General features: G+C 41.2%; 1 protein-coding gene across 8 annotated transcripts in view; it reads right to left on the bottom strand.

The window, feature by feature from the left end:
* Window positions 1-12,537, bottom strand: part of GLIS3 (GLIS family zinc finger 3) — a 665,074-nt gene that overhangs the window by 24,525 nt on the left and 628,012 nt on the right. For all 8 annotated transcript variants that reach the window (XM_053656109.1, XM_053656110.1, XM_037148719.2 and 5 more), the window contains one exon: window positions 4,931-5,106. In XM_053656109.1, coding sequence (XP_053512084.1) covers window positions 4,931-5,106 — 176 coding nt within the window. The remainder of the gene's footprint in view (window positions 1-4,930; window positions 5,107-12,537) is intronic.

Below are 12,537 nucleotides of genomic sequence, written 5' to 3' on the forward strand. Positions count from 1 at the left end.
TCCTTGCACTGTTTATCGTTCAATGTCTTGTTATGTGAGAAGAGAAAAGCCATACGCCGGGCATGCTGCTATAACATGATAAACAGATCCTGAAAAGTCTCGTGCTCTGTACAAATGTGTGTTACAAATAACAGGCTCTTTAGTAAACCAGGATTGGGTCAGACCACTCAAAATCTATGAAATCTTCTAACTACTGCAGTGACAAATAATCAAGAGGGAACTTAGCCTGTTCCATGTGGCTAGAAGCTCAGGGGTGATTATTAAACATGCTCATAAAAGTCGATTGGAAATTTTGGCTTGCAGTAACTGAGATAACAGGTGAGAGACCAGCACATAGGAAGGATTGTGATCTGCCATTGGCTGAGGGCCCTGCAAGGCCAGGTGTGCAGCTCTCTGGGGAGGGAGTCCCCGGGGTCATGCTCTTCACATTTTATTAAAAGAGAGCCAAAAGGGCTCCTGTCTGTGCAGCAGCTAAGCTGAGGGCTTTTATACTTTCTTCTTCTCTAGCTATTGCAGCTTGTCTTGCCTAGGAAAGACCGTGTGTGAACAAATACAATTCCACTTATTATGACATCATATGCCTATGTACTAGTTGCATCTGCGTATGGGTGTTCTATACATGCAGTCCAATAAAACCCACAAGTGAGGGTGTAATGTTCCTACCTCTCCCATTCTATTCCCTATACACTGACCCTGCTGACCGTCCTAAAACAACAGGCTAGCTTCTTCACTCAGCAGCACCACATTTAGCATCGCCCCAAATGGCTCCATGAGCTGGCCTAGCTGGTTCCCTAGCCTCCTTTCCCTCTGCTCCACAGGTTAACTTGTGCATTCCAGCCACACGGCCTCTGGCTCTTCTCCTAGGCAAGCACAATGCTGTCATTTGTGTTCTTGCTTGTGCACTTTGCTTACCCCGCCTGGAATCCCTCTCCCTACCTGGCCTACACAACTGACTGTATCTTCAGAACCCTATTCAACAGTCATGTCTAGGAGTCCTTCTCTGGTATTTTCCTCAAATAAATCAGTGCCTTTGATACCTTCTGTTATTGCATGTATCACGGAGCACTGATTAAATGACATTCATGTTTGCCTGGCACATGGTGGATGACCAATACACACTTGCTGAATTGAACTTGGCCTCTCCTTGAAGAGTCCAAAAAGGAAGGTTGTGAAAGTGCTGTTCTAGGAATTCTCATGGCATTCTTGCAGCCTGGAGTGAATAGGCCATTTAAAAAGAAATTATCCATTAGCACCATAACAATATATACAAATATCAACTCTCAGGCAACTAATCCAGGCAAAATTCTGAAGCTTGCCTGGGCAAGAGAACAGTCCCGAAGAGAAAGAAAAGGCCGAAGAACAAGCTTACATGATTGGAAAGTGCTGTTCTTGTGTTTACATCTAAAATAAAAGACTAAAATGCGCCAAGAAGTTGCCTTGGAGATACCACCCAAACAGAGACCCATAGATGCTATCAACATTCAAACACTGAAAGAAATGACACCTTATCCACCTTACTAAAGAAAGCAATGTGAGTGGATAACATGGATGCAGAACCAACAAAAATGTGCTCTGGTCCTGGGTCATTCACTGGGTGAGGAAACTTGAAAAAAACATGCTACTAATCTTTTCAAAGTATGCCTTTTATAAAACACCTCTGACTAAAAATATACACTGAACACATGACATCTAAGCTCTGTGTCAATAAGTCTAGTGTGAAGAAAACTCAGTGGATCTCATTTTCTTCTTTATCTGTAGGAACAAAACCCCTCTGAGTTCTAACCTTTCCAGGCTCTATGTAATGCAACAGCATCGACATACAGGCATATGCCCCCATGAAGAGATATAATAAGTTCATATGGATTTTGTTTCTTTGACTTGCTTAGAAACACGTAGATTAAGAATGTGACTTGGAAATATGGACTTCTTATTAAAGATGCCTGTGTATTTGTCCAGGGCAGCAATGCCTAGACATTTTATATTTTTATACGTTTCAGTTCCCATCTCTAAAAATACAGCGATGACATTTTTCTCTGACCTGTACCTACTGCAGAGAGGACATAGAGGACGGGGGTGATGATGCTCATTAAAGCCATGAACTTCTTGAAAGAGAGAACAGACACTCACTCTAGCTGTCGGGTTAGCAACTCTAACACTGCTTGGAGCGTTAAAAATCTAGTTTTACTAGGGGATGAAGTTCCTCATTACTAAGAGGCTGTATAATGCTATCCAGCACACAATCCAACCGAAGCTGAAAGGCCTGGCCAATATATGTGACCCATTTAGAGGTCTCTCTGCTCCTCTCATTCCTAGTACTGATTCACGCACTTGAGAAATATTCAGTCAATTTAGTCTTTATCCTACAGCATAGTAGATGAGAAATGCTTATTCCTAGAAACTTCCAGAAAAAACATTTTCAGAAAAATACTTGAAGGAGGAAGTAAGGCTGCATCTGAATCCTCCCCTTCATTCCCAGCAATGGCCCGGCAGCTAATGCACGGGCACTTCCTTTGCAAACTCAGCCATTCGCCCACCTTCTGGGAGGACGTCATGATTTCCAGGTATACATAACTGCAGTCTGATCTCTTTTAGAAAGGCCTGTTGTATTTATTTGTAAGGTTTCTGTGAATAGTTTCTCATTGGCCACAGGAATTTTCAACAATGAAAAAGTTAAAAATAATTCAAGTTGACAACTATAAAAGAGAAATATGGGAGAAGAGTTGGTTACCAAGCTGTACAGCAAGATAAAAGGTACATCCCATTTTCCGTGCACCCTTGTTTCATTATTCACTTGAGCCAATCACTGATTCAGTAACTATTCACCAAAGGCCTACTTTGCACCAAGTATTATTCTCGCCCCAGGGCTACAAACACTATACCTCTCCTCAAGGAGTCCAACGAAGAAGGGATTAGAAGGAAGTACACTAAATTAATTAAGTTCTTACTCTGTACCAGGTGACTTCTTGTTGAATCCTCATAACACCTAATAAGAGAAGGTGGGTAAGACTCCCCTCATCTAAATGCTTGTAGACTGAGGCTCCATAATTTGTCTAGAGCCACACAGTTGAGTGGACTGGTATTTGCATTCAAATTGGTGTAATCCCGAAATCCCTTTTAAAGTTTCGTTAGAAAGCAAAAACCAATAAAAAAATAAAAAGAAAGAAAAATCACCTATTTTCCTACCTCTGTAATGAAAAGAACTGTCTAATGCTTTGGAGAATTTCCTTCTAATTTTTTTCTACAGATAGGTTAAATTGTGAATTTTTTAAATGTTTCACAGTCGTAAGCCAAATGCGCTGTACTGCATGTCATGGAACCATAACACCACTGATTGTGAAAGGCTCCATTATTCCAGACAGCACAAGAAAGGAAAATCATTGCCTTTTAGATAATGCCACTGACTGAGATATGCTCCGATTTCAGTGATGTTAAAGGGAGGGTAAAAATCGCATGCCTTAGGATACATGACCTGTTCTGTAGTCCACAAAGCCCACACTCATGCGGTCCACCTCCAGCCGGCAGGTGAGGGTGGCTTCCCAGCACAGGGGACCTGGATCTCCCCCCAGTATGAGACATCTGGGTTGGGAGGCCCCCCTCAAAAGGGAGAGTGCTGTTTGTCTTTCTCATACACGTATTGCTCTGCATATAGTAGGTACCCCCAAAATATTTCTTGGTTGAATAAATACATAATTAAAGCTTCAGAAGAAATTTACCAACAGAAGAAGGCAAAAATTACCACCGGCCCAAAGAATGGTGGAAGCCCAAGTTTTGTTGGTGAAGAGTGGATTTGTGTGACTATACTTGGGGAGAGAAGGGAAGAGATGGATGAAACCTTGAACCAGAGACACAGACCCTGGGCTTTTGAAGGCCACTCCCTTCCCGCGGCCTGCCCCTGTCTGCACATCGCCTCATCTTCAGCTGTCCAGGCCCCTGCATCGGTGTCCTCGCCCGAGCCCAGCTCCGTAGTGCTGCTGGATTCTGCTGTCTTGGGAAATCATTCATACGTAATTACACTCAACTTGAACATCGACTTAGGTTTGTTTGGGGACAACCACTTGTTAAATTCAAACGCCTCATGTGAAGCAAATTCAGGAATCAGTAGATGCAGGTAGAGAAGAATCATATTTCTCAGAAGAGGCTGAAACAGTCTAAATGGGCAGTATCGCTTCTGCTTATATACGAAGATCTGAATGCCCCCAGAAGGTAAACAGCTGTGCATAGTTTGAGTCTATATGATTTGGCAACTCAGCTTCCTATGATGTTCACTAAGATATCTGTCTGAATCAGCAAAATGGGTTTAAACAACGAAAAGAAATTAGGCCAGACTCAGTTCTCCATGTATGTTCTGAGTTAAACATAAGGCTTGCACATTTTGAAAACCATCATGATTTCTCTTGCCTTCCTTCCCTCTTCTTCTTCCTTCATTGTGCTGATCACATATGATATGTAATCAGGGCTCAGAACCAGGAGAGATTAAGTTGGCTATGAGATCAAGGCAACTTGAGTCAGAGAGCAGGTGTCATTTCATCTGTACGATGGAGAGGACCTAGGCATATGGGGACAGGGGTCGAGACCTGTGCACAGGCAAAAGGCCTCCTGTGGGTCCCTTTTACTTGGCTGTTTATTGTTTAGAAAACAAGATGCTGTTGTTAAGGCCTACCCAGGAGATGTTAAAGCTCTGGGTCAGTAAATGGACCCTCACCTTGGGCTGACCACTTTGAGGTGTCCTAAGACATACCACCTCAGGGCCAAAGCCAGGAAAGACTTCATGCTGATTAAGTGTGAAATTTTAGAGGGAAGTCATAAAAGCCACAACTTGGTGTATAAGAGAACATTTGAAATCCACAACCTGTAACTAAGACAATTGCTTAAAAAGCAACAGGGCAATATCACTTTTCAAAATCAAGGGACTGACAAGCTCTTGACTTACCATGGACGTGGATTCCATTTGGTTGAAAAGGAGAGTTTGTTTCCGGCTGATAGGACTTCAGGTGTGATCCTGAGGGCTGCTGGGAGTGGGGGGGCTGCGTTCTCTGCATTATTGAAGAAGGAGCCGAAACTCTCCGAGGACTGATGTGGTGAGGAGATGGAGCAGAAGGTGCAAACCTGAGAAAACGATTTGAAAAAAAAAGGATTAGTATAAAAATTTTAACTTTCATGTGTATAGAGAAAAGATCAAAAGAGGTAAGATGTGATCTTGACTATCCAGATAATTTCTAGGAACAAGGAAATAAAAGAGATTCAGCACTTAAAGTCCAGCATAAGAAGTGAGTGTATAAATGTGGTTTGACTTTCAAGTATAGCACTTAAAATCAATTTTGTTACTGCCTAAAAACACTGCGACGTATTTTACCGAAAACTCTTTAACAGTCCCTCTATTAATTAACTGAATTTTTATAAACCTGGTTACTTGTTAATCAGCTCATAGTAAAGTAGAAATAACCCACTAAGAATTAGGGGTTCAGGGGCAGCAGAGAGGTAAAGGGGGTGGAAGAGACTCCTGCTGTTAAGAGTGAAGGCCCCGCAAGTGTCCAAAACAATCGCTGACAGCTCATAGCAAGAAAGATGCCAGAAACGGTATTTCAAAAGCCAAAAGGACTCAAGACTCTTGAGTAGTTTGAGGCCATTTACTCCAGAAGCAAGCAAACAAAAAACATGAACACTTAAACAGAAGCTTACTGAGAAAAACATTAAATGTTCTTATTGTTACTGAAAGTAGAATGAATCCCATTTTCTTAGTGTTCTCGACTGTTTTTGTTTTTCAATCTTGTTTCTTTTTAACATATACCCCCCCAAGATAAATATGGTCAAAATATTCAGCCCAAAACAGAGGGTTTTTTTTTAATTCAAAGAGAATAAAATTTTAAAATCTGATGCAAAAGTAAAGGAACACTTTTGATGCTGAATATAAATTGGAGGGATTTACAATTTTTCTCCTACGGAATATCTCATTCCCCTGTTACATCAGGACAAGATGACATCACTCTAATTCACTCTGAATTACAGCAGTGTCCAAGAGCCAGAGGAGAGACCGTCAGAAACTTTTCCAGGTCCAAGTCTGTCCCCCAGTTGACATTTCACAGGTTTCACTGAACACAGCTTACCAGTCTCTTCTCTGGCCTTTTCTACTTTTATAAAACAATAGAAGACTGTTATGCAAATAGGCACACAACACACTAGAATTTTTTTAAATCACTGATTATAGATAACACAAAAGCAAATCACAGAATTGAATCAACCATTTCCACTCATTTAGTGGAAGAGTTTATATAACCTTAGCATGAGCCACGGTTCCCCAGCTTGCCAAAAACAAAAAACCAAACAAAAAACCCCACAGATTTTAAAGGGCTCATAAAGGATTTTCTGGAAAAAAAACTGAAAAAAGGTTTCTGCAAATATTTATCTATCTCTGTACACCTTAAAAATGTCTGATACTTGGGGGTATTTACTTGGTTAAGGAGGCCTGCTCCTGCCCTCTGTACAACTAAGCTTCCCGACCTTGCAGTGAGGTGGGCCAGAAACACAAGGGTCATCTTTCCTGCAAAAGTAGTACTCAAACTTAGATTCTGTTCCCTAGCACGAGAGGTCCCAATTGAGACACACAGGACTGGGGAGGATCAGATGCACAAACACTGCAAATGGCAGGAGGAGCAGATGGATGTCACATGTACCTAAGGTCCTGGGCTACAACTGTGGCTCTGCCCCTTGCTAGCTGGGTAATCTTGAGTAAATTACCTGATTCCTCACAGCCTCAATTTCAAGTATAACATAAAGATAATCTTAACTCTTACTGGGAACTGTAAAATTTGCGGCAACATTTTTATCTGTCCATTCAAGAGGTATTTAATGAGCTCCAACCAAGTGGGTGGCAGTTTTAAACACCAGGAATAAAGCAATACATGCCACACATCCTAGTCTTTGTGAAACTTCTGCTTTAGTGTGTGAGTGTGTGGGGAATGAACACATTTGTTAGTAAACTATGTCCTGGGCTGGAGGAAATGAGTACTATGAAAAAAAAAATAAAGAATGGAAGGTGAGGAATGGAGATGGATTATGAACCAATTTAAATTTGGAAGTCAGAGATATCAAAATACTTTAGACAATGAGTGTCTGACACCAATAAGTGATCAATGCACTGTATTCAAATACACTACTTCAATCACAATCATACATGGCTGTCAATGCATGGTTATGGAATGGCCGTTCTAAGTAGAATATAAATTTAAGGTATTCCTGACATTATCATGTACCTTGTGCTTGACAGCCATATATGATTGTAATTGAAGCAGTGCATGTGAATATGGAATTGTTTACCCTGGCCAATTTTCTGGTTCTAGAACAGTTAGTTAGTCATGTTATGTGAGAGTCTCATTTCTTGGTACCAGGTTTTCCCATGGAGTACTGTGAGTTCAAAAATTCATACAATCATAGAATGTTCTAGCTGAAGGGCACTACAGCACCACCTATTTGGATGAAACAAAGAAGGCCCAGAAACATGAAAAGATTTGCCCAGCTCCACGCTAGTTCTCCAGATACCACTTTATTGCAACATGGTAAGATGCCCTCTAGTGGAGATTCGAAGCAAAGCAGACAGGTGGGGTGAGGAAGGATGGAAGGGGACTCCTGTTGGCGTTTGAGATTTTGATCCTTATCACCAGCTGCTAGGGATGTATCAACAACCTACTGTCCTCAAGAAACCTGACCATGCAGATAGTTTTCTCAGTTTGCTTTGGTGAACTTGCTCAGTTCTGAACTGGGGTTCTTCACACTGAAGCTGGGCTTACACCCTTACCTTTCCAACTAGGTAACTCTTTTCAGGTAGCGCTCTTTCCTCTGTAAGTCCAAAATATTTTCTATGTCTACCAATGATCATATTTCTCCAAATAAAATTTACTCAAAAACTGTGTTACAAGCACATGTCATAAATATGTCTTACTTTATTGTGCAGTCCTAAGTAAGCAGTTCTGGCAAGTAATGTGGGACTGTGTGTTTTAGTACTGCTTTGAGGGTTAACACTTTGAAAAAAAAGGTGTTTACATGATCCACTAGATTAAATGTTGGTTGATATGGGCTTTGGATAGTTTTCCCTCACCCTCCTTCCCTGGGGGTTACGGACCTCCCAGAGAAGGGAGAATACACCAGCACAGCTTGTTTCATTATATTTGTGTGAAAAATATTATTGATTTGCTGCCAGGGAGGAGAAATAATGGATACAAACTGGTCTATGGTGGATTTGGGGAGGTATTTTTTATTCCCCCAAAGAATTGTGGGTACCTTCTGTGGTGGTTTTAAAATTCATCTGCAAAAACTAATCAATGAAAAATGGCTTTAGCAGTTGGCCAACTGCAGAGGGGAAAAAAGGAATCCTTTTCAAAACCGAAAAAGAAAAGCAGTTTTAAGGATTTCACATCTGATTTAACATCTAACCCCCCCCAATGATAATACCCCACTTTGTATAGCCAGACAGCACTCTGTTTTAGTAGACTTCAGTGGTCTTTATAACGATTTATGAATCACTCCATGAATTCCTGACTGATTCATCTGGGTGACTATAGTATCTACTTATACTTCCCTTCTGTCTCACAAAAGAGACACTTGGACTCAGTTCAATCCAGATTTGTCCCCGAATGAATCACAGCACGTTACTGGGGGAACTGCAAATTGAATTCTGCTTCTGAGACAATCAAGACCAGCTTTCAGAAATGAAGAAACAGCCGCTGGGAAGTGTGGGTAATTGCAACACTGTCCATCTGGGCAGGACCAAAGCAGGCCAAGAACTGTATATGTCCATCTGAGGACTTTTCCAAACTAGTCGAAGAGTCGAATCCAACCCCTGGAAGGGCTTGGTGTTTCTTTCTCCTTACAAGAGGCTGGATCAATGTTAACTACAAATAATTTATCACACTGGACAAGACCAAGACTCCGAAATTATTGCCAGAACGTCCACAGAGCACAACAAATTGAGGGCTGTGAAGCTAGCTGTAGGTTAAATGATTGCCAAGGCTTTTTAAAGAAGACTCACATATACACTACAATGAACACTTGTGAGAAATAGAAAGGCAAGAGTGTTCTGGAGAAATGTTTCTCCACGTGGAGAATAGGGAGTCAGCTGTAAGTCAAGACAACAAAGGAACAAGGCCCACGTCAGAGAAGTGTATTTACAATATTCCCCCACCCAAACCCTAGGAATAAAAAAGGGAAGAAAAGAAGACATCCAGGATGTTAGAAAATTGAACTAACGCAGGACACACTTAACCAAGAGCTGGAGTATCTTGCCCAGAGAATTGGCTGTGACTCAATTGTTTGTCTATTTCAGAATCTACATGTTAAGGAGAGAGGGAAGAAGTCTGATTCTGCCAAATTCTCTTTACAAAAAGCTCCAGCCAGAGGAGAATTTATCCAGAGTGGTCTTAAACATTGATGTCAAAAATAATGCTACGGTAAAAAAAATCTGTAATAATATTATCCCTCTGGTAGTTCTCTGTAGGTCAGTCAAGGGGATGAACTCAGAGCCTGCCGAGTGGCAAAGGGAAGACTCACTTGTTCAGCACAGTGTCAGGCATAGAGTTCAGTGAGCTTTGCGGTGGGATGCAGTAAATTAAACACAATCTTCCATCAGAAGAGAATGTAGTGAGAATGCCAGATGAGAGAAGGAAGAAGTGTTATTTTTGTCTAAACATGAGAAAGGGAGGCATAGGTAGAGAAATGGCCTCTTCTGCATCTTTCTCATAATCTCAAACTGCACACACCAGTTTCCTGACAACATCTGAAGGCCTTTTAGAACTATTGGGTTGGCCAAAAAGTCCATTTAGTTTTTTTCTGTGAAATAAAAGACTTTTGAATTTCACAAATGACTTTATTGATTTGGATGTTTTGAATTATGTCAGCTATCTCCTGCTATTGGCTTCTAGTGGGTAGAGGCCAGGGGTGCTGTTAAACATCTTCCAATGCATAAAGCGTCCCTACAGCAAAGAATTATTTGGCCAAAATGTCAATAGTAGCAAGAAACTTCACAAACCACTCTGGACACATTTGGTCAGTCACAGCACATTCTCTGTACACTGTGCAAATCTTTTTTGTGTGTGTTTCATTTGCATGTTGACCTTTCTTGAAATGATAAAGCATAATATGCTGAAAATGCTGCATATCTTCTTCCATCTTAAATATTAAAATGGCTACACGAAAACTCACCAATTTTGATTACTTTTTTAAATGCACACTGATATGACAACTGTCACAACACACCCCAACTTCATTCAAAACTGTTTTGAATGAAGTTAAAGACAACTAAGTGTTAGTAGAGCCATAGTACAGAACAAACTTAGTGAACTCTTTGGCCAACCCAATAACTTCAGAGAATGGTAGCACTCCCGCCAACCACAGCCAGGTACCTTTCAAAGCCACTGCCAAATGAGGCCTCAAAAGTAAATATAATCCATAAATTTGAAAAGAAACTAGTGGGTGGTGGTTTGGTCAGAAAGAACATGTGCTGTTATTTGTCTAGAGAAATGAAGGAGAGGAAACAGCATATATTTAAAAATTCACAATTAGAGAAGGGTTCTTGGCTCTCTACAGATGGAAAGAATATCAAATCCTCAGATATTTACTCCCACTTGTATCTCCAGCACTTCATCCAGTATTATATAAAGATAAGTATTTAGTGAATGTTGGTTGTTGCTATTGAAGAACTATTCTGTTGAACAGACCATTCGTTCCACGGACTTGGCTCCCAACTCGGCGCCAGTTCTTGTGTCCAGGTAGATGGTGCCTATCCAGTTGGTCCAAGTGTTCAGTTGGATATGGTATTTCCCACAGACCACCATTTCTGTTTCTAAGAGAACACCTTATTTAACAGAATGACTGCAATCATTTACTTTGAGAAGGTGAGTAAAACAGAGAAAAGATTTCCTCTTTGTAATTACGCAGAAAAACAACCAAAGACTATTTCTCAGAAAATTAAGCAAAAAGACTAATCTAAGGAACTTCGTCTTTCAGTTTCTGCTCACCTCAATAGTCTTCCCCATCATTAATAAACACACTGTCCTTCACTTGCAAAAAGATCTATGGCCTCTCAGCAGCCAATGCCCTCAACTGTCCCCACTGGAGACGGGAAAAGATGAAGTTGATTTTCAGGTCACACTGTTATAACATTAAGCAGAGGCTTTCTTTTGAACGGCCCTTCCTACGTCAGGGACGAGGCACTTTGTCATATGTGGATATCTTAACTCAGGCTACAACGACTTGTGGGCTTTCTCTTGGGGAGTTCTGGCTCCATGTGACTTGCTGTTTCAGAGACAGCATATGAAAAGAACACAGTGACACATTTGAATAATGTAATGGCTTAGTTTGAACTCTATGTTGCTGCATGCTAATGCCCTAAAGTAGAGGTTGCAAGAAAAGGAATTCTATTTTACCTCAAGCCTCCCTTGTTACTGTCATGACTCACTTTCCTGACTGAAAATCCAAGGGGACTAAAAAAACACCATCTTGGGCTTCACATGACGTAGATTTGTTTGGAATGTGGGAACAAAATAAAGATGGCTGATTTGGCATTCAGAGGTGAAACAACTTTCCTGGCATTTAAAAAATATAGTTCCTTTTACAGACACTCTAATGGTTGCTTTGTGATGTGTGGTTGTAATTAATCTAACATAAAGAACCAGTGTACTTTCTAATTAAAAATACATAGAAAACAGTCTGATGCGAATGAATATTTGAACCGTGAATCAAGCTGTTTGTTTGGTAGAGTGCCACACGTATGCACACATCAGCCTCTCTTGCTTTTCCATGAAGTGACCCAGAGGAGAATGTGGAGATGGAAAAACACAATCGTCTGCTCAGGGTTACTATTACCTTTCCCAGAAATAATAAAGCAATCATAGTCATAGCCCTGCCTTCCACTGGCATCCATTCATTCCGCACAGATTCTTAGGTGCCCCTCTAATTACTGAGGGGAAAGGACTGTGAACCAGGTAGTTGTAAGCATGATGCAGTGTCAGCGCTCAGGAAGCTCCCATTCTAGTGGAGTACAAGCAAATCATTGAGCAGACAGTGTAATTTCAGGGAGTGTTAAACCTATGAAGAAAAACAGAGCAGAATTAAGGAGCAGAGGGAAGTCGGAGGGGGTAGTTTGGATAGAGCAGCAAAGACAGGCCTTTCTGAAGAAGTAACATCTGAGCAGACACCAGAAATGAAGACATAAGCCATGTAAAGTTTTGGTGAAGATCACTCCTGTGGGTTTCAGGAACAGCAAGTACAAAGGGCCTGAGGCTGGATGAGTTGTTTTCCCAGAAGCAGTAAGAAGGGCAGTGTGGCTGGAGTGTATTAAGTAAGAGGAGCAGTGGCAAATGAATTTGATGAAGACCAGAGCATGGGGGACCATGCATATTTCTAAAAGGACCTGGGCTACATGCCAAGTATGGCTGGGGTTGTGGGGGAGGGATGTGAGCAGGAACTCCTCAGTGCTTCAATTTACCTTCTACAGGGCACATCTTGTGGTGGAGCGAAGGTCTGTGTGCCCTGACGGTGAGAGTGGAA

Source organism: Artibeus jamaicensis, unplaced genomic scaffold, assembly GCF_021234435.1.
Source record: "Artibeus jamaicensis isolate MK-2021 breed Jamaican fruit bat unplaced genomic scaffold, CSHL_Jam_final scaffold_1964, whole genome shotgun sequence".
Taxonomy (NCBI): Eukaryota; Metazoa; Chordata; class Mammalia; order Chiroptera; family Phyllostomidae; genus Artibeus; species Artibeus jamaicensis.